The 22104-nt window shown below is 58.2% G+C and overlaps 1 protein-coding gene across 22 annotated transcripts in view; it reads right to left on the reverse strand.

Annotated features, from left to right (window-relative positions):
* Window positions 1–22104, reverse strand: part of PCBP3 (poly(rC) binding protein 3) — a 245679-nt gene that overhangs the window by 21517 nt on the left and 202058 nt on the right. For all 22 annotated transcript variants that reach the window (XM_072738943.1, XM_072738937.1, XM_072738940.1 and 19 more), the window contains 6 exons: window positions 7653–7807; window positions 6671–6694; window positions 6138–6170; window positions 5745–5861; window positions 4707–4838; window positions 3768–3896 (listed from right to left, as the gene is read on the reverse strand). In XM_072738943.1, coding sequence (XP_072595044.1) covers window positions 3768–3896; window positions 4707–4838; window positions 5745–5861; window positions 6138–6170; window positions 6671–6694; window positions 7653–7807 — 590 coding nt within the window. The remainder of the gene's footprint in view (window positions 1–3767; window positions 3897–4706; window positions 4839–5744; window positions 5862–6137; window positions 6171–6670; window positions 6695–7652; window positions 7808–22104) is intronic.

Consider the following 22104-nt stretch of genomic DNA (forward strand, 5'->3'; position numbering starts at 1 on the left):
CCATGCTGAGGGCCGTGGACCGTGTAGACGCACAGATCCTGCCCATTGTGGATGTGGCGGGCTGTGTGGACGGGTAGACTCTGCCTGTGCTGGGGGCCGCAGGCCATATAGACAGGGAGATCCTATCTGTGCTGGGGACCATGGGCCGTGTAGACAGGCAGACCCAGACCCCACAGGCCATGTAGATAGGCAGATCCTGCCCACGCTGGGTGCCACAGGCTGTGTAGACAGGCAGACCCAGACCCTGCCCGTGCTGGGGCTGTGGGCCGTGTAGACAGGGAGATCCTGCCCATGCTGGGGGCTGCGGGACGTGTAGACAGGGAGACCTTGTCTGTGCTGAGGGCCGCGGGCCATGTAGATGGGCAGATCTTGCCTGTGCTGGGGGCTGCGGGCAGTGTAGACAGGAAGATCCTATCTGTGCTGGGGGCCGCAGGCCATGTAGACAAGCAGATCCTGCCCATGCTGGGTGCCGTGGGCCATGTAGACGGGCAGACCCAGACCCTGCCTGTGCTGGGGGCTGCGGGCCATGTAGATGGGCAGATCCTCCTGTGCAGGGGGCCGCAGGCCATGTAGAAGGGCAGACCCAGATTCTGCCCATGCTGGGGGCCGCAGGCTGTGTAGATGGGCAGATCCAGACCCTGCCCGTGCTGGGGGCTGCGGGTCATGTAGATGGGCAGATCCTCCCGTGCTGGGGGCCGCGGGCCGTGTAGACAGGCAGACCCTGCCTGTGCTGGGGGCCATGGGCCATGTAGATGGGCAGATCCTGCCCATACTGGGAGCCGCGGGCCGCGTAGACAGGCAGGTGGCCGCCTGAGGGCCGGGTGCTGTCGCTCTGCACGTGGGCCAGCCTGGCTGTGGTCCTCTGCGAGAATCTCCGTCCCCGTGTCGTGCTCGGGGGAAGGCTGGGCTTGCTGGGCTGCTCCGCCACGGGGGCCCCATGCCCAGAGCCCCCGAGCCTCACTGGGCCGGGCTCACGATGCTCAGCAGGCATCATCGCAGGAGGGCGAGAAGCATCTGACTCATATTAACAAACAAGCAACTTTTTAAGAAAGCTTAGGGTTCAAACGAGGTAATTCGCAGTCGTGACGAGCGCTGCCATCATCTCCTTTGCGTGTTCTGTGTCCAGAGGTGCAGGGCCTCTGTCTCGCGGTGAACGATACCCCCAAGCACAGAAGTCAGCCAGGGTCTGCTACGGTGAGCCTAGGGCGTCGTGCAGAGGCCCCAGGGCAGGAGGGGCCAGGGCGGCCTGATGCCGCCGGGAGTCGTCCAGACCACGGCCCGCACCCTGGGCGACGACCTGAGGGCCCCGCCTGGGAGACACAGCACAGAGGGCGTCAGAACAAGCCGGGCCGTGCGATGCTGGGCACGTGGTACGACCTTGAGCACGTGGTTTGACCTTGCACTCTGACTTGGGGTGCCGCGTGCCCTCGGGAGTCCGTGGGGCCAGGGCCGGGGGTGCCGCGTGACCTCGGGAACACCGCACAGCCTTGCTGTGAGGTAGGAAGGGCTGCTGAGGGGCCTGCGAGCTGACCCAGGGCGGCTGATGCCTCCAGGGTAGGCAGGGTTCAGGGTTTCTGCGGTTTCTCACCAAATGCCTCCAGAATCATCTCTGTGCGGCCAGGGACCGCTGCAGCCTCAGAGGAGACCGGGTTCACGGTGGCATACCCACGACTAAGCCGGGCTGGCTGGAATGACCGTCTCCCTGCACCCGCGGTCCAGCTGTGCCCCGTCCCCGCGCAGGTGCCCCGCTCCAAGGTGCCCGCTGGCCCCACCGACGGCAGCCCCGCCGTCCCAGTACCGTGCGTGTGAGTCTCGCTGACATCTGGCAGGAGAGAGGCCCTGGGAGCACAGCGGGCACTGGCGGGTGGGCTCCGGGGTGCCGAGGGTGCTCTCCATGGGGCCCCACGGACTTCCTGCCCCCAAGGGCAGCCCTGCCATGGCCATTCAAGGGTGTGCGGCCACCCCAGAGCTAAGCCTGGAAGTCCCCTAATCTTTGCTCTGTTTGTTCGGCTGTTCTTCACTTAAAAATAGGCTCAACTTGGGCAGCCCCGATGGCTCAGCGGTTAGCGCCGCCTGCAGCCCAGGGTGCGATCCTGGAGACCCGGGATCGAGTCCTGCGTCGGGCTCCCTGCATGGAGCCTGCTTCTCCCTCTGCCTGTGTCTCTGCCTCTCTCTCTCTCTGTCTCTATGAATAAATAAATAAAATAGAAAAATTAAAAAAAAATAGGCTCAACTGTTCCTAGGTGCGGTGGCTCCTCCTCCCCTGGAGAGACAGCAGCTCCCCCGCCGTCGGAGCGTTTCGGGACCCGGTGAGAGCGAGGTGTCGCCTCGGCCCTGTGTTTGCCATTCACACCTGCCACGTGGGCTTCACGGTTCAGAGTCGCGTGAGCCTCCCGGCCGTCGGGAAGGACACTGGGCCGTTCCAACCACAGCCCGGGGCACCGGCCCCCACGGCCGTATCTGCAGGGCCACGTCTGACCGCGAGCGTGGTGCGGCCGACACCACTTGGGAGGAGTCCTGGGGAGACCGTGCGTTTTGTTCCAGCCCTTGCTCTTGGGCGTGGGAGGCTGTGTCCTTCCTGGAGTCGTTCCCGTGACTGTGCCCTCTGCGGCGCCGCTGCCACTCAACGGGAGTGTGCTCGGGCCACCGGGCACCCGCCAGCGTGGAGGAGGGCGCGGCCCGCTCGCCGCCTCTGGGGTCCCAGCAGCAGGGGATGGAAGGAAGGGCAGATGGGCACCAGCTGTCGCCAGGACCGTCAGGACCACAGTGTTTGGAAAAACAGTTCTGACTTCACAAAATATACTTCAGGGGAAAAAAATAAAAACAAAAACAAAAAAACTATGCAATTGTGTTTTTTTTTTTTTTTTTTTTGCAATTGTTTTAAAGAGCTGGACATGGGTCTGAACAGCAAAAAAGGACAAAAGAGGGGAGCCCACAGATGCTGGCCGAGGCACAGCGCGCTCGGGAGGCCGCGGCCGGGGAGCCCCAGTGCAGGGCCGCCCTCACGGGGACCCCAGCTCCCAGCACGGCCGTGGGAGCCGCAAATCCTTCGCTGTGGCCCACCACCAGCAGCTGGTGAGAGCGTCCGTGCATCCTGCTGCATCTGCGGTATTGGCTGCAACTTAAGTCGCAGGATTTTTTTTTTTTTTCCTAAAAAAATTTCAGGAGAGGCTTTGGTCTCTCTCAGCCGTTCTCTCCTCTGCTTCTCCTTTGGTCCAAACTGTTCTGTTCACTCCTCCCTGATTTTGCAACTTGGCATTTTAGCTGCTTTTCCTCCTTGGCGCCCCGGTGGGGCTGCAATGCCTGCAGGCGTGGCGAGCACGGGCCTCCTGCCTCCCCTTCCTCCGTGGGCCCGGGGCAGCGGGATCCTGCCCGCAGCGGGCAGCGTGTCCAGCGCAGACCTGCACCGTGGTTAAGGCCTGACCCTTTACGAGGCCCCTCGCCCTGCAGACTAGGGACCTCTCCTCTGATTGCGACCTCACACGTCTGCTTCCCTGGCTCCCCAGCCACGGTGATGGGCACGCCCGGGGGGACAGGCACCCGCAGCTGTCCCTCCCGCGGCACCTGCACACCTAGCGAGGCTCTCGCTCAAGTTGCCTTGGGCAGGGGGTGGTCTCGGGTCATGCTCCTGACCCCTGGCCCCCACACAGCCCTGACCACGTGAACTCTCCGGGCCCCAGCCACGTGCCACAGCTAAGACAAAGCAGCCCCGGCCAGTGTGGCATGAGGAGTAGGCCGGCGGTGAGCCCTGGGCGCCCAGACTGTACCTCCAGCATGACCACACAGATCTGCTTGACGCACTGGATGATGGCGTCGGGGGTCCCCGAGATGGTCACCGCCCGCTCTGTGGAGTTGGGCAGCATGTCCCCGGCCACCTGGACCTGGGCACCTGTGGACTGCAGAAACGAGACATTGGAAGGGGAACGGGAGGGGCGGGGGTGGTGGTGGCGGCCTGTGCTGGAGCAGCGCTCCTGGGTTCTCGAGACGCATCGTGTCGAGGGTGCAGCGCACGACACCCACCCCGATGGCACCCCTCCATGCCCGCCTGGCACCCCAGCCCTCTGCATGTCCCCTGGGGCCCGTGGGCATGGCTGGTCCGGCGTCTCAGCCTGCAAGGGCATTTGCAGAGGTGGAGACAGATGGAATCACTTTCTTCCAATACATGGAACTTTCTTGTCCTGTGGAGCCGGAGGTCACAGAGAAAGATGGATTCTAGAGGAGCCTAAACTCTGTGCCCGCCTTTCTTTGACGGAACCAGGACGGGGTGGCCGCCCGCCTTCTGGAGAGGGAAGGATTCAGGCTTTCCCTGAATAAAGGACCAGGAACATAAAGCCCGCACGTCCCCATCCTGCTGGGTTGGCTCAGGCCTGTGGTCCCCGGAGGCACCTGCCTGGGGGCAGAGAGCGCAGCCTCCACGGCCTGGAGCCACACGACGGGGAGGTGGGGTGCTGCCCCCTGCCCGTGCGGGACGGCCCGGCCTGCTCCTGGTTGGGGTGCACAGCCCCCTGGCGGGTGCCCGGCACCCCTGCACACCCGTGAGAGGCTCCACGCACACTCCAGGGCTTCCCCCGGCCCATCCTTCAGTGTTTGGACGGCTCTTCCCTACCGTAAGCTCATCCCGGCAGGGCACGCGGTTCCGGGCCTCCCCGGGGGCAGGCCTCACCCTCCCGGGGTGGGGCACCAACGGCCGGGGAGGGTCCTGTTACCTCTCTGATCTCCTTGATCTTGGAGCCGCCTTTGCCAATGAGGGACCCACACTGGCTGGCAGGGACCACCAGCCTCAGTGTCACCGGTGGTTTGCTGGTGGCAGGGCTGTTGCTCATAGAGTTAATGATGTCCTGGGGAGGGAGAAAGACACACGTGGGGGCCTGCGGCCTGCACACCAGTGAGTGCAAACGCCAGGCTCGGGGAGAAAGAAGCTGGTGGGACAGGGTCCCCGTGCCCAGAGGCACACGGTCTGGGGGGGGTGGGCTCAGGGAGGACAAGTGCAGGGACTCGGGTGCTCCCAGGCAGGCTCCCAGGCAGAGGCGCTCGGTGCACAGTGTGGCAAACGGCTGGGTGTCCAGAGGACGGACGCCGCGGACACAGAGGATTATGGAGGCTCGAAGGCCAGCTGAGCTCAGAAGGGCAATGAGGACAGCCAGGTGGAGCGAAGGGGACCCACACCTGCCACCCACGTGCAGACACACAGGCCGCCGCGGCCGCGGTGCTCCCGTGGATGGGCAGGGACGGGCAGTGCAGACGGAGCCTGGCCCCGGGCCCTGCCTCTGCCCGTAGGGTGCGGCCCGGCGCGAGGGGTGGACACACAGGGGGCGCGCTCTGGAGGGAGATTACCCCTCAGCTTGATCGCCCTCTGGGTAAAAACACTGGCTGCGTCTCTGTAAAACCTCTGGGAACTTGAACAGCATCGGAAACGCATGAAAACCTTGATTTAACCTGCTAGCGCAGCCTCAGGCGTGCCAGGCACGGGGGTGCACGCGTGCGGGGGTGTGCGCCGGCGGGACGGTCCCGGGTCCAGCCCGCGGCCAAGCCCGCAGCCTGGGGAGGAGCCGCGGGGGCGGCTGGGGCTCGTGCCGGGCGCTGGGCCCACGGACACGTGAGGGGGTGACGGGGGGGGGGTGCTCACAGCCGCCAGGGCATCTGCTGGGCCGCGGGGCGCCCACGTCCAGACACACGGATGGCCCCGGGGCCCAGCGGAGACCACGCCCTCCCCCAGCACGCGGGGTCCCTGGGGCCGACCTCACCTCCTCAAACTTGTAGGCGATCATGGCAAAGGCCTTGAAGATGGCGTCTGTGGGGCCCGTGATGGTCACGATTCTCTCGGGGCAATTTCCCTCAGAGATGTTGATCCTCGCGCCGCTCTGGAAGGGGGGGCACAGCGGGGCAGCGTTACGGGGGGCAGTACCGGGCCGGGCTGCGGCACGAGCCCCCCGACTAGCCCGTGAGGCCCCCCCGGGGCCGTCCCCCAGAGCGCGGTCACCGCCACGCCGCGCCCCTGCAGCCCCCGAACGGGCCTGACCCGGGGTGTGCAGGCCAGAGGGGCGCGGCCGTGGCGGGGCTCCCTGGGGCAGGACCCTGCCTCCCGCCTCCCGCCTCCCGCCCGCCCACGGCTGGGACTCCAGGGCCGGCCCACTCACCTCTTCCCGCATCTTTTTCACAGTCTCTCCTTTCTGGAAGAAAGATTCAGACAACGGGTTGAGGCGTCGCTCTGGGCTTCCGCGCGGGGTCGGGGCCCCGGGCCGGCCGGCAGCAGCCCTCGGGGGGGGGGGGCCGAGAGCCTGACGGACGTGCACAAGCCGCCGAGGGGCCCCTCGGGGGAGGCAGCCGGGCCCTGGCCCGCTTGGGGTCAGTCTCACACCCCCCACATCCCTCGTCCTCGTCACGGGCAAAGTGGGGCCAGGCCAGGGCGGGCACGCCCTTGAGGGAGGACCTGGAGCACGAGGCGCCCCGACACCTGCCCCTCCCACAGGCTTTCGACTCCCAGATCTGCGCTCGCGTTCCCCACGGCCGCAGGGGCCACAGGGCACCCGTCGGGGGAGCAGAGGCGCAGGCCGCGGGGCGGGGGCGGGGGCGGGGGGCTGGGGCTGCTGGGGGCCTGGATTCCAGCGGAATCCGGCACAGGCCCGCTGGCTCCGTCACCTTCTCAGCCCAGCAGACGCGGAGCAGTTACCTTCCCGATGATGCTTCCAACTTCCTGCAGGAAAAGAATCACAGAAAGATGATGTCACAGCAGCAGGAGAGACGCCTGCGGCAGATGCTGTGTGGCAGCGAGGACGGGGGGGGCAGGACGGCCAGGGAGTCGGGGGGCTCCTGGTGCCCGTGTGGCCTCGGTCAGACCCAGGCCCTGCCTGTGACGGACACACAGACGCGCACAAGCAGGCGGACAGCTGCCCACAAGTGCGTCAGGAGGCCCCGCAGTGCACGTTGGCCGCAAGGACCGCCCCCCCGACCTGTGATGTAAAGGTGATAAGCGCCGCCACCGCCTTCTCACGGGTGAGGAAGCGGCCTGTGCAGACGCCCGTGGGCACGGCCCCGCGTTTCTGGAGCCCGGAGCCCGCTGCAGCGGGGACTCGCTCCTGGCCAGGCCGCACGGCGCCTCCGCCGGGGTCACACCCACCGGGCGCCAGAGCCAGCCCGCTTCCCGCCCCGAGGGGGCCCTGCAACCACACTCATTGCCCTTATTGCAGGGAAGTCCTCGGTAGTGACAACGCTCCCGGGGAAGCTCCGAAGTCCCACGGGGCCGTGGGAGGACGAGGAGGGGGCAGCAGCAGCCAAGGCGGCTGGGCACAAGGCGGTGACCCTCGGGCGGCCGCGGCGCCCCAGCTCCCGGGGCAGGGTGATGCCCGTGGCTGCCACTGTGGCCCCTGGAGGTGGTGCCGGGCGCACTCCCAGCTGCTGACAGCCTCCGGCAAGCGCCACCCACACTCGGGAGACGCCAAGGGGACTGGGGGGGGGGCTGTCTCACGGCACAAACACACGACAGACGGAGGACTCAGGGCGGTGTCTGTGCTGCTGGGCTGGACTTGGGGTAGGAACTCACGGGGCCCAGTCTATAGGGACAACACGGAAATCCGGTTTACGGACACGTGCGCATACACACACGTGATTGTACGGACACAGGATACGCGACTCGGCGGCCTCGGGCTCCATACCTTTCCATGCATCAGCAGGCGGATCGTCAGGGTCACGTTCAGGCCACCTTCTGAGACCTTCGACTCCATCTTTCTCCCAAAATGCGGCTGGGGGTGATGGCTTAGGAGGCCGAGGGCGCCGTGAGGAAGGACGGATGGGGCCCAGACGGTGTCACCTGGAATGAGGAGGCACAGCTGCCGCGAGGCACGAACGCTGTCCACGGCCGCACGGTCAGGGGCGTCCGGCCCACCAGGACCTCTGGCCTCTGGGGGGAGGGGGGTGCTGCCCTCGCGGTCACTGCTGGTGACACACCAAGGCTCAGGGAGGCGAAGGCTCCTGGGAGGGCGGCCCCATCTGCAACAAGGCCCGGCCTGGGACGTGCCCTGGGGTGACCTTGCAGGGCTGGGGCGCACGGCAGCTGGGGCGTGGGTTTGGGGAAGCCGGGCAGGGGCCGACTCTGGGTGTGACCAGGCGGGTCGTGGAAGCCCTCTGGCCTCAGCTGCCGCCTCTGTACGGAGGGAAACAGGCCCGGCTCCACCACCCGGACAGGGCAGGGGTCCTCGTGCGCGGCCACAGCGTTCCCACCCCTGGCCAGGACGTCATAGGTGCTGGTGGCCCCTGCAGGTAGAGAGCCAAGGATCCCCCGTGACCCCATTCCTAAAGTGGACCTAGTGTCTGTTAACTCAACGGCCGCACATCTCCCTTATGAAGTCTTCCCAGAAGACGCTCTGCACCCCCGTATCCCAGTCCACGTTTATTGGACAATTTCCACAGACGATGGGCCTAGCTCTTAGCCCAGCGAGCAAAACGGAGGCTTCACTTTATGATTTACAGGCAGAACACGATGACGGATAATAGGCCTGAAGGACCCCTGGGAGGAGTGACCAGACTGTCCCGGCGGGAGCCCCTCCTTGAGGAGGGTTCGGGTTCTCCCCCAGTGTACCTCAGGGACGGGCACCCGTGAGGATCAGGAAGGAAGGTTAAAAAAAATAAAAAATATAAATAAATAAATAAATAAATAAATAGGAAGGAAAGAAGAAGGTCAGGTGGGGCCAGGGCAGGGGCACAGCAAGGAGACATGGTAGGACCAGGAGAGGTTCCAGAACAGGCGGGAAAGGTCGCAGAACCAGAATCCCAGGCCAGGCCAGGCCCAGGCACCGGAGGGATGCTTCGGTCTGCAGGCAGCCTGGGTCCCGGGGGTGGGCTGCTCGGGGGGCCCTCTCCGGGTGCCAGCAGTCAGAGCAGCGAGGAGCTGGAGAGCCGCCTGCCTGGGTGCACAGGGAGGTGTCAGGGTGCAGGCCATGGGGGTGCTGCAGGCCTCCACGGGGGCGAGGAGTGGCCAGCCTCGGAGGGGGTGGGTAGGCGACGGGGCAGTGGCCACAGGTGTGACAGCAGGGTGCTGTCTGGGGACAGCGAGGGAAGGAGGCCTGGCTGGGGGAGATTCCAGATGACCCGGGGCCCAGGGATCCCCAGAGGGGCACCAGGTGGACCCCAAGCGCAGAGAGTGTGCACACCTGCCCGAGTGCACAGCTGGGAGGCAGGTGGGTGCCTGGGCCATGATGGACGGGGCCTGGGGACCTGAGTGACACCAGGGCCAGCTCCGCGGGCAGTGCCACACGCGGCCCCACACTTGGCCCGAGTCCCGCAGGAGCCCTGAGGCCCGTGTGCCCCCCACCCCAGAGTCTGGACACCAGCCCTCCGATGCGACCTGTGGAGACGTGAGGCTCCATCCACGACTCTGCAGTCGGTCCTTGTTCTGGGGAAGACATTGACGCTCTGAGCAGCAAGGATGCTGATGTGAATGCTCAAGACCTAGCAAAGGTCCTAGGCCAAGTCCTAAAACCACCCTGTATGTTAAAGGTGTCTCTGTTCCCCGGCCAACACGGGCACCACTGGTCCCTTGCGGCCACTTGGATCTGGAACAAGCTCGCCAGCCGCGCTGTGTGCCCCGTCGGCGGGTCTGGCTGCAGGAGGGCACCCGGAGGAGGACCCTCGGCAGGAGGAGACACGTGCTTGACGACTGCTGCGGCAGCAGGTGCACGGTGCTCCCTCTTGCACAGACGCCCCGTGGCAGCCGAGGAACCCGCCAACGGAGGGGATCGCGTGCGGCCGGGCGGGGCGGCCGGGCCTCCCTCTTAATTAGCAGCCTCTCCTCCCGCGTCCAGGGACAGCAGGGCCCTGCGGCCTCCGTTATGCAACTGTTTCCAGCCCCAGCAGAGAAAGTGGGTCAGCAGGCGCCGGGGGTGCTTCGGGGTCCAGGCTGTCGATCGTCATCTGTCACACAGGCCAGCGAGCTGCTGCTGCAGCGGCCGCTGCCGTCCTCCGTCACGCGGCAGAGCCGAGCAGCACGGTGCCCTCTATCTGCCGGGGACAAGGAGTGGCCCTGCGCGGTGTGTAAGGTCGCCTGCGAATCGGTGCCCGACTGAACCCACCAGCCGCAGAGGGGCGCCAGGCAAGTGGCTGCCCCAGGACCGTGACTCCTCCAGGATGTGGGCTTGTCCCAGTCCTGCCGGGCCCCGGGACGCCTGTGCATCACGGCGGCGTCTGCAGCAGCGCAGGGGCAGCACCTGGGGTCACGCTCACCCAAAAGCAAGTGGACGGGACACGGTCGGAAAAGATTACTGGGACTCACTCCTGCCCACACTCGGGTGTGCCGGCCAGGACCCCACTTCCGTTCTCTGCAGTGCTGGGAGCTTATTTGTCATTCGTCCAGTGGGAGGAGGAGGGGACACAGGCGTGGTCCCTGCAGGCCTGGGAGGTGCACGCGCCTGAGGAAGCCCGTCCACGTGGCCCCCTGCCCACGCGCGTCTGACCCAGCCAGCCCTCCCGGGCGCCCGTCGTCGCTGGCCCCTGCCCGCCAGCCTCAGGCCCAAACGTGGGGCTGCCTCAGGTCCCTTCTGTGGCCCCATCACATTCACTAGCAAACCCGGACACACGGACACGGAGCGAATTAATTCATCTTTTCTAGTCTACTTCTTGCCTAATATGGGTGTCCTGTTCTGGAAAATTCCTCTCGACGTGTGGCTTTGGCTGCATCCCGCTAATTTTGGTATTTGTGCTCTTTCGGACGCGTTTCAAAATACTCTCCAATTTCTCTTCGACGTCCTTCCTGGCGCGTGGGATTTTGTGCGGGACGTCACCGGGCGCCCAGTGTTCAGAGCCCGCCTGGATCGTCCTCCCGGCGATCTGCAGTTCACTCTCGGGGGCAGACAGCGCGTCTTGCGATGCCTCAGGGGCGTCCTGCGTACTACGGGGTGCGTGGGGCGCTGTGCCCTCTGGCGCCGGGGCCTGCGGTCCGGGGGGGCCTGGGGGCCGGGTGGGCCCTGCGTCCTGCGCTGGGAGCGGGCAGCCTCGTCCCCACCGCGCACCGCGGCCCCGAGGGGTTCCGCCGTCTGCTCGGCCAACCTGTGTCCTTCCATCTGTTATTTCCGAGCGTCTGTGTGTCCTTATAGCTCGTTTCCCGTCGGCAGGGGCGGCGGGCCCGGCCTTGGATCCACCTCCGCCTGAGACCCGGGTCTGGACCGCGGGCGCCGTGCACCTGGGGCCTCCGCCCTTCTACCTGCCTCTACGCTACCACCTGGTCCTCGTCCCCCCGTTTCTGGTGTTTTCTCCTCCACCTCTTGGAAGAGCTGCACGCCTGCAGGATTCCACGCGACCTCCGTCCCCGTTTCGCGGTCTTAGGGCGCCCTGGGGCCCGCAGCACCCCTTCACCTCACCCAGTACCTGTGCCACTGAGCGCAGGGCGGAGCAGCTCACGTGGGCGCCAGCTGTGCCTCTGTTTCCCCTCAGGCCTCTGCACTGCTGCTGTGGCCCTTGGGTTCCCCTGGGTTATAAACCAGCACCGTTATTTCTTTCTTTCTTTTTATTTTTTGTTGTTATTTCTGATATAAGTGGCTTCTCCTGCTGCCCCCACCTCCCTCCTTGTGCTGCCCCCAACTTCCCCCCTCACCTGCTGACCCCGACCTCCCCCCTCTCCTGCTGCCCCCACCTCCCCCCTCACCTGCTGCCCCCTGACCTCCCCCCTCCTGCTGCCCCCCCACCCCCCCTGCTCCCCAACCTCCCCCCTCGTGCTGCCCCCCTTGTGCTGCCCCCTCCCCCCTCCTGCTCCCCAACCTCCCCCCTCACCTGCTGCTCCCTGACCTCCCCCCTCCTGCTGCCCCACCTCCCCCCTCGTGCTGCCCCCCTCCCTCCCCTGTTGTGCTGCCCCCTCCCCCCCTGCTGCCCCCACCCTCCCACCCCTGCTGCTGGCAGGGAGACTCCCACTGTCTCACTCGTCTCAGCATCTGTAATGTGCCCCCTCCCATGGCACATGTAAGGATTTTCCCTGAATCCCTGGCTCTGAACCACTTACTTAGCCTGTGCCTTCTCGTACTTTCCTCAAGCCTTTCTGTGCTCATTGAGCTTCCTGGATTTGTGGCCTTGGAGTTCTCAAATTTGGAGAATTGTGGCCTTTGTTTCCAAACATACTTTTTGCCTTGCCCCACCCGCCCCCCGGCCCCGAGGGCATGTCTGTGGGCTGCTTGACTCGAGCCCAGCTCACTTCTGCGCCTCCTGTGGGAGGTTCTGGTTCAGCCTCCCCCGCAGCTCCCGTGTGCAGCTAATCCCACCCAGGGCACTTTTCACCTCAGACACGAGTTTTCACTCTAGAACCTCAATCTGGGTCTTGGTTACATCTTCGACGTCCCCGTTTAACACACGTGACCCTTCGCGTCTTGAACGTGCTGGGCACGGTCTTGATAATGGTTCCAACGTCCACGTCCCGCAGGCGTGCAATGGTCACTTCTGGGTGGTGGTCAGGAGGCGAAGGCCGAGCTGGGACAGCCCAGGCCTCTGCTCCCCCGGGAGGGGCTCACACCGCGGGTGCTCAGCGGCCCCAGCAGACGTGGCCTCCTGGGACCACAGCGTCAGCAAGCCGCGAACTTCCAGCACCCGGGAGCCCACACACGGAGCCACCTCTTCCGCCAGCCAGGCCCTCCGTCCTGGGTGCAGGCGCGTGGCTCGCGTGCAAGGGCACAAACGGGGGCCCACCCAGGCCAGTCTGATGGGAAATGCAAAGTCCAGATCTGAAACCCCCTGGATTCCTAGTGCACGGGAGACAGAAATCCAGCTCAGACTGCTTTGTGCAGTCAGCCTGCTGGACAGCTGCAGCTCACCCGGCTCTGCTGCCCGAGACCAACAGGAGGGGAAGGCGGGGGTGAGGCTGCGCTGCGGGAGGGCAAGCCGGGAAGCCTCAGCGTGCTCCGTGGACTCCTGCAGAGAAAGCCTGGGGACGAGGCCACTGCAAAGGTTCCTGACACACGTCTGCGTCTCCTGCCACCAGGCAGGGACGGACAGTTCCCATCTGCAATGTCCTGAGGACCCCGGCCATGCTGGCGTGAGTCATGGGCTGAGGTCCGAGGTGCCAGGTCACACGGCCCAGACTGCGCGGACCCGCCGAGCCGGGTGGAGCTGGTCTCACCCCTGCAGGGCACCAGCAGCCTTCACGTGCACATTCACTCGTAAGAGCTATCCGCTCTCCACGCGCCCTTGCCGTCTGACGCCAGGCTGGAGGGAATCCGGGGGACGAAGGCGAGCACGGGCAGATGAATCTTCTGTGTCTGCGTGAGGTCTCCAGGTGCTTCGATATTCTTCCCTCATAACGAGGAGCACATACAACCACGCGTATCTGTAGCTATTTCAAAGCACCGCCCCCATGCTGTGGGGGAGCCCGGGACCCAGTGCCGGAGCACCCAGCCTCAGCACCACCGCAGGGTCTGGGGTGATGAGAAGGGTGCTGGGTGTGCCCCATGGGTGCATGGGGCTGATGACACTGGGTGAGCAGATGGAGTGCCCATGCTGCCTCGCCGCCTGCTGGGACTGCTGGGTCAGTCCACGCCAACGAGTAGATCCCCCGCTCCTGGGCTCCCGTGAAGCCAGTCTGAAGTACACGGGCCCCCTGTGCTGGGCTGCAGGGAAGCCAGATGCTCAGGTCCCCACGTTCATGCCTGGACCACATCTTTGCAGGGGAGGCATCAGGAGGGAGGTGGAGGGGAAAATCCTGACAATTCCTAAATACGCCCCAGGCTCTGTGTGGCTTATTGACTTCCAGCTGAAGGTGCTGGATCTGAGCTGTGGCCCCGGGGCAGCCCAGGGGACATGCACTGGACAAGTGGCCCCTCCTTGCACTCTGCCACCTGCAGCTCCTCTGAGCTTCCCTGAGAGCACTCTGTCTCCAGAGATGAAGCCGACCCAGGAAGGAACATTCAGGAAGCAAACCTGCTAGGGTTATTTGCTATGTACAATTGACAACCATCCTACGTGCAGATTCTGTTCGCATATATATGACGTAATCATTTGAATTTCACTTTAAATTCATGATGGCTTTGAGAAGTCAGCTTCCAAGCGGGATCTGTGAGTTGAGGCTGCACTCAGGAGGGCCGGCGGATGGGTGACATTGCATGTGATGCCAAAGGCCCAGTCACCACACAGGGGATGCTGCTGCTGAGCAAGTATATGCAACAGGGAAGGTGCCTGAGATTGCTTGCTGAGGGTCCCTGGAGACCAACTCTGGAGCCACACAGCCTGCCTGCTGCTGTCCACACGGACTACACTGGAAGCCAGCAGCTGCATGTGCACAGCTGAAGAGCAAGGCCCTCAGGATGGCCTCCCTGCGGGGGGAGTCCTGGGGGCCGTCAGGATGGCCTCCCCGCAGGGGGAGCTCCAGCCTGCTGCCCTCCCGAGCCCTCCTCTGGCTGGACCTGCCCTTGGTGGTTGCCATCTGCTGATGGCTTTACCCCCTCTTTCAACTCGGAGGTGTGGGTACCAATCGGCCCCACTTAACAGATGGAAGGACTGATGCTTTAAGAGGTAAAAGACCTGCCCAAGGGCAGGGGCCCAGCCAGCCAGCCCAGCAACTGTGCCCTTAACTGTGATGTCTGAAAGAGGAGCAGCAGGACTTCGGCTTCCAGCAAGATGGAGCAGAGGTACCTCCCTGTAAAACAATGAAAAACTGGCTATTCTATGCGAAGCAAACAGAGGGAGATGCTGGAATGTTGAAAGGAACAAGCAGACTGGCACACCAGTGGCCTGTGGAGTGACATGGTGGTGAAGTCCTGGTTTTATTTTTGCATCTTTATCTCAGACTTGGGGGAGGAGAGCCAGCAACCTGGAAACGCCAATGGGCACAGACCGAAAAAAAGCTGCAACAAAGCCTGCTGCCTCCAGCCAAAGGACCAGAAATACTGGAGACAGCCCAGCAATACTGGAAACTTGAGATAATAGTGGCTCTGCTCCAGCAAGTGCCATGGACGACATTGTTAACCCAGCCCCACCAATGCCTGCACAGGTCCAGCTCACCAGGCCAGAAGGACGCCCTCTAATCTCATACTGGCTGTTACCAGAGAAGGCAGAGTGGGGAGGAGGGGCCTCACCCCTGCCAGGCAGTAATAAGCCACTTGACCCCATGGGGTCCCGACCGGGCGGGTGCCAGTCACACTGGGCACACTGGGCACACTGAGCCACAACTGCCACCCCACCACAAGTAATGGGAAGTTCCTCAAGCCCCAGCTGCCAACAGAGGCTGAGGGGGGAACCTGGACTCCCACCCCACCTGTAAGTAATGAGGCAACACCCCTCCTTTCCCTTGCTGCAATAGTGTGAAAGGAAAACAGCTAAAATGAGAGGTTAAGTAATATTCAAACTCATAACATAACATTCAAAATATCTAGGATTCATATCAAGAACCAGAGAGATCTCAAACTAAATGAAAAACGATCAGCAGACACCACACTGAGATGATAGAGATGTTAGAATTATCCCACAAAAATTTCAAAGCAGCCATGATAAAGATTCTTCAATAAGCAACCAAGAATATTTTTAACCAAATGAAAAAATATACAGTCTCAGCAGAGAAACAGAAATACCAAAAAACAAACAAACAAACAAAAAACAAGATGTAAAGAACTAAATAGAAATTATAGCACTATTAGTACTAAAAAATACAGTAATGGAATGAAGGGGTCCAAGGAAAGAACCAGTGAACTGCAAGAACAACTTTCATCTGAAGAATAGAGTAAAAAAAAAAAAAAAAGAGAGTAAAAATAGACTTGAAAAAAAAAGGAGAACAGAGCCTCAGGGACCCGTGAGGCTGTGACAAAAGATCTAGCATTTGCCCTCTTAGGGTCCCAAAGGAAGAAGAGAAAAGGGCTGAAAAAGTACTTGGGAAAATAATGCCTAGAAACTTCCCAAACTTGGCAAAAAGTATAAACCCACACATCTAAGAAGCTGAGCGAATCCCAAGCAAGATAAATCCAAAGAAATCCACATAAACGTATATAATCACATGTTTAAAAACGGAAGACAGTGCTGAAAGCAGGAAGAGAGAAATGACATTGTACTTATAAAGAGAAAAGCAATTTGATGACCGCGAATTTCATTGGAAGCCTCCGCGCCAGAAGAAAGTGGCACAATAGCTTTAAGTGGTTAAGAGGAAAGAACTGTCAGCCTGGAACTGTATACCCAGCGAGAATATCCTTCAGAAATGAAAGAGAAATTGAAATGTTACAAGGTGAAAAAAAAAAACTAAGAGAGTTAGTTGCCCACAGACCTAGTCTACAAGAATGGCTAAAGGAGGTTCTCCAAATGGAAATGAAATGATACAGAAAGAATCTCAAAATCTCAAAATCTCCTTCTCTTCGAGAAGGAAGAAGGAACACAGTGAGCAAAAACACGAGTATATACAACGGCTTTCATTCTCCTCCTGGGTTTTCTAAATTATGTTTAATGATTGGAGCAAAAAAAATTACAGCACTGCCCGATGTGATTCCAACAGGATACTGAGGAAATATTTACAAAAATTATCTTATAAATGGGGGAGGGTGAGGAATCATAGAGGGAGTTAAAAGTTTCTATACTTCCCTTGGACTGGTAAAATGAAAACATCACTAGGATCCATAGATTGAACATATATATCAATATCGGGAGCAACATCAAAAAGCTACTAAAAACAGAGGTATACTAAAACACTATCAATAAACCAAAACGGAATTCTAAAAAAAACATATGGCAGGAAATAAGAACACGAAAAAATAAGAACACGAAAAACAGAGAGAACAAACAAAAAATAAAATGGCAAATTTAAGCCCCAATATCCCAATGATTATAATAAGTGTAAATAGTCTAAATTCACCAATTAAAAAATAAGACTACGGCAGAGTAGATTAAGAAACGTGACTTAACTAGATGTGGAGACCCACTTCAAATAGGATAATATAAGTAGAAGGGAAAAAATCATGGAAAAAAGATGTGTTATGCAACTATTAATCAAAAGAAAGCAGGAATGGTTATATTAACATCAGATAATAGGAAGTGTTGGTGAGGATGACGAGAAAAAGGAACCCTCGCATACTGCTGGTGGGAATGCAAACTGGTGCAGCCACTGTCAGGAACAGTGAGGAGGTTCCTCAAAAAATTAAAAACAAAAATATCAGATGATCCAATAGTTCTTCTTTTGGGTATTTATCCAAAGAAAATGAAAATATCTATTCAAAAAGATCTTGCACCTCCCTGTTCACTGCAGCATTATTTACAACAGTCAAGACATGGAAGCCGCATAAGTGTCCATCGATGGATAAACAGGTTAAAAAAAATGCAGTTTACATACCCAATGAGATATTACTCAGCAATAAGAAAGAATGAAATCTTGTCATTTGTGACATTAAGGATGGACCCTGACAGTGTGTTATGCTAAGTGAACTTGTGTGATTTCACATTTATGTGGAATCTAAAAAATGAAACGAAACAACACAGAAATAAACTCCTACATACAGGAAACAAACCGCGGGTTACCAGGGACGGGAGAGGTTGTGGGGGGGGGGGACCAAAATAGGTGAAGGGGACTAAGAGGTTATAAAATAAGTGATAAAATAGTAGTTATAAAATACTTCCAGTTTTATAAAATAAAATATAATATATATTATATATTATATATATATTATAATATATAATATATAAATATATATATTTAATAATATATTAAATTAAATTAAAAATAAAATTTTATTTTATAAAATAAAATATAATATATATTATATATTATATATATTATAATATATAATATATAAATATATATATTTAATAATATATTAAATTAAATTAAAAATTATATATATTATATATAATATATATTTTATAAAATAAAATATATAAAATAAAATACTTCCTTATAAAATAAGTTAGACTTGGGGATGCAAAGCATAGTGTAGGGAATATGGGTCAGCAATATTGTAATAACAGCACGGTGACAGATGGCAACTAGACTTACCATGGGGATAATTTTGTAACATTATATTTGTTTAATATTATAAAAATATTAAACCTGAAAAAAAATAAATAAAAAACCTAAAAAATTTAGGGATCCCTGGGTGGCGCAGCGGTTTAGCGCCTGCCTTCGGCCCAGGGCCTGTTCCTAGAGACCCGGGATCGAGTCCCACGTCGGCCTCCCTGCATGGAGCCTGCTTCTCCCTCTGCCTGTGTCTCTGCCTCTCTCTCTCTCTCTCTCCGTCTATCATGAATGAATAAATAAAATCTTAAAAAAAATGAATCTAAAAAATTTAAACCTAATAATCTAATTAAATATTAAAACTATTATGTACACCTGACTCTAATAGGATACTGTATATGGATTATCCTTCAGTTAAAAAAATAGACTTCAAAGCATTGAAAATTCTCGGGGACAGACGGGGGCCTTGGATAAGGGCAAAAGGGATTAGTCCATGAGGAAGCAACAACAATCCTAAGTGTGTATGAATCAAACACGGGCGCTGTAAGGTATGTGAAGCAAAAACTAACGGAACTAAAAGGAAAAATACCCGTATCTACAATTGCAGCTGAAGATTCCAATGCTGTGTCTCAACAACGGAAAGACCCAGGCATAAAACCAGCAGGGGGACAGGGGACAGGGGGACACCACCACCCAGGAGAGACCACGACACCTGGCGGCAGAGGCCCACGCGCTCTTTCCAAGCACCCACAGCGTATATACTAACACCCATCTCCTTCGCCATCAAACCAACCTAAGTTTAAAAGAATCAAAATCATATACAGGGTGTTGTTCTCTGGTCGCAGCTGAATCACGCTAGAAATCAGTAACAAGTAGGCCCCCACTTCCTCGCTCCCTCCCCGGGGCACTGAGGGCCTGCTGGCTCCGGGTGGCGGTGGCGGTGGCGGGAGGGAAGGAGCACGTCTTGGTAGGTCAACGAAGGACGCACACAAATGGCTCCGACACCCGCCCCCCCAAACCGACCGCGGCCACTCCCTCCTGGGTCCCTGGGGCGCACGGCCCGTCTCCAGGTTAAGTCCCACGTGAAGGGCTCAGCTCCATTCTCTTTTTTTTAAAGATTTTATTTATTTATTTATTTATTTATTTATTTATTTATTTATTATTATTTATTTTTATAAATTTATCTTTTATTGGTGTTCGATTTGCCAACATACAGAATAACACCCAGTGCTCATCCCGTCCAGTGCCCCCCTCAGTGCCCGTCACCCAGTCACCCCCACCCCCCACCCTCCTCCCCTTCCCCCACCCCCAGTTCGTGTCCCAGAGTTAGGCGTCGCTCGTGTTCTGTCTCCCTTCCTGATATTAGGAACGACAAATACCCCCCATTTGCTTCGACGTGGATGGACCTGGAGGGTATGATGCTGCGTGAAGTCAGTCAGCTCCATTTTCAATTTGCATGAGCGCCTGGTCTCCTCTTGCCATTTCTTCCCTTCTGCTCGCTTTTCCTTTTTCTTATTCTTTTTTTTTTTTTTCCTAGTGTCTGAAGGTGCAACCTTAGATGATAGAGTCTGGAGAGCTTTTCTCCCGTTGGTGCTTCAGGCCGCGGGCCCCTCCGGGGGTGCTGATTCGCTGCACCTGCGCGGCCCGACTACGCCAGGACTCCTCCCCGTTCAAGGTGTCCTGCGAATCCCTTTGGTACCTCCTCCTTGGCCACCGTTCGGAGGTGTGTGCTTTGATTTTTTAAAATATTTTGAAAGATTCTGGTTACCTTTGGTTACTGATTTCTAGTTTATTTACAGTCCGGTCAGAAGACATAGGATTTCAGTTGTTTTGTATTTGTTGGTCTTTTATTCTTTTTACACAGAATACGGTTCGCCTTGCAAATGTCCTGTGTTGTCATGGGGATGTGTGCCCTCTCGTCGTTGTCGTCGTCGTCGTCGTCGTCGTCGGGTGGCGGATCTTGTCCGGTCAGGGAGATCCAGTCGGGGAACTGTGCCGGCCCCTCCGGCCTGGCCCCTCCAGCCCTGCCCCGCTCCAGCTTTGTCTCTCCAGCCTGGCCCCTCTCTGGCCCTGTCCCTCCAGCCCGGTCCCTCTCCAGCGCTGTCCCCCCACCAGGCCCTGCCCCTCCGGGCCTGTCCCTCTCCAGTCCTGTCCCTCTGGCCCTGTCCCCCCACCAGGCCCTGCCCCTCCAGCCCAGTCCTCCCGGCCCTGCCCCCTCTGCCCCTGTCCCTCTCCAGCCCTGCCCCCCCACCAGGCCCTGCCCTTCTGGCTCTGCCCCTCTCCAGTCCTGTCCCTCTGGCCCTGTTCTCCCACTGGGCCCTGTCCCTGTGTCCCTGTCCCTCTGGTCCTGCCCTCTCCAGCCCTGTCCCCCCACCAGGCCCTACCCCTCCAGCCCAGTCCTCCCGGCCCTGCCCCCTCTGCCCCTGTCCCTCTCCAGCCCTGCCCCCCCACCAGGCCCTGCCCTTCTGGCTCTGCCCCTCTCCAGTCCTGTCCCCCTGGCCCTGCCCTCCAGCCCTGTCACCGCCCCCGCCCCCCCCCGCCCTGTCCCACCGCCCCCCGCCCTGCCCCTCCGGCCCTGTCCGTGCTGCTCCTCCTGCCTGCTCCACCGTTCCTGACAGGTGCACCTGGACTCTCCCGCTCTAACTGTGGCTTGGTCCCCTCTGCTTTTCCATTGTCAGGTTTTGTTTCGAGCGCTTCAGGCCCCGTGGCTCAACACACATACGTGGCAGATTCGCCGCCCCGGTGAACTGGTCAGCTTATCCCGACATGACGACCCTCCTCACCCCCGGCCCTCTTCCTCGTCCTGCACCCGCGTCATCTGAGGCTAACGTAGCCCCCCCAGCTGGCTGCTGGTCAGTGCTGCCGCGACACATCTTCTGTCCTGTAACTTCTCACCCACCGACAGTGTATTCCACGTGGGGTCCTGCTGACTGCACAGATTGCTCTTGCTTTTTCATACATTCTGATAATCTCTCACTTTTATTCGTCTACACAATTTTTTTTACACAATTGAACGACTGTCCATCCAGGGTCTGCGTGTGGTGTGTGTGTGTTCTCGAAGTACGTCAGACCCATGACCGGCTGCACAAATAGTACAGAGGGTTCCTGTGCCCCGCCCCCCCCCCGGGGATGTCCTGTGTCCCATCCTGTCCTGGGGATGGACGTCGTCTGTCCGTTTCCCGCCCGGAGAGCTTGCTTTCTCGCCGAGGGGTCTGAAGCGCTCTCCCTACCCCCTTCGCTGGCCTGTGACGGACAAAGATCTCCCCTGAGCTCCTGTGTCTTCTCACGTCTCGACAGGGTCCTTCACAGGGTAAACGGTTTTAACTGTGACAAGGGCCAACTGCTCAATTTTATCTTTAATGGGCAGGACTCTCTCCTAAGGAGTAGTTTTATGTTTTACGTTCAGCTATTTGATCCATTTTGAGTTAATTTATTTTTTTATTTATTTTATTTTATTATTATTATTTTTTTGAGTTAATTTTTGTACAAGCCATGATGTCTAAGTCAAGCGTTTTCGGTTTTGGTTTCACTGTTTGGATACAGACACCCAATAGCTTCAATGCCATTTCTTGCAAATACTATACTGCCCCTTCTGTATTATTATTATTATTATTATTTTTACCCATTCTGTATTAAACCGCTGTGTTACAATCGTCCACACTCCTGCGGGTATAGCCTGGACGCCGGGTGCTTCATCTGTGTACGTGCCTCTCCACCCACCACCTCCACGTCGTGATTACTATTGCGTGACCACGTCCTAAAATCACTCCAACTTTATTCTTTTTCAAAATTCTCTTGGGTTCACTAGTTCCTTTATGTTTTCACGGAAACGTTTTATTTATTTATTTATTTATTTATTTATTTATTTATTTGAGGCAGAGACACAGGCAGAGGGAGAAGCAGGCTCCATGCAGGGAGCCCGATGAGGGACTTGATCCCAGGACCCGGGGATCATGACCTGAGCCAAAGGCAGATGCTTAACCACTAAGCCACCCAGGTGTCCCTGTTTTCACAAAAACATTAAATCAACTTGTTTATACCTAAAGACATTCCCACCGGGACTTTGACAGAAAATGCACTGACCCTACAGACGTGTCTGGGTGACGCTAGCATGTTTGTCACGCTGAGGGCCCCAATCTGTGACCGCGATGTCCCCGATGTGGGTCTTCTTGGATTCCTCTCATCGGTATTCCATAGTTCTCAGCATGCAGGAT

This window comes from Vulpes vulpes, chromosome 15 (assembly GCF_048418805.1).
Source record: "Vulpes vulpes isolate BD-2025 chromosome 15, VulVul3, whole genome shotgun sequence".
Taxonomy (NCBI): Eukaryota; Metazoa; Chordata; class Mammalia; order Carnivora; family Canidae; genus Vulpes; species Vulpes vulpes.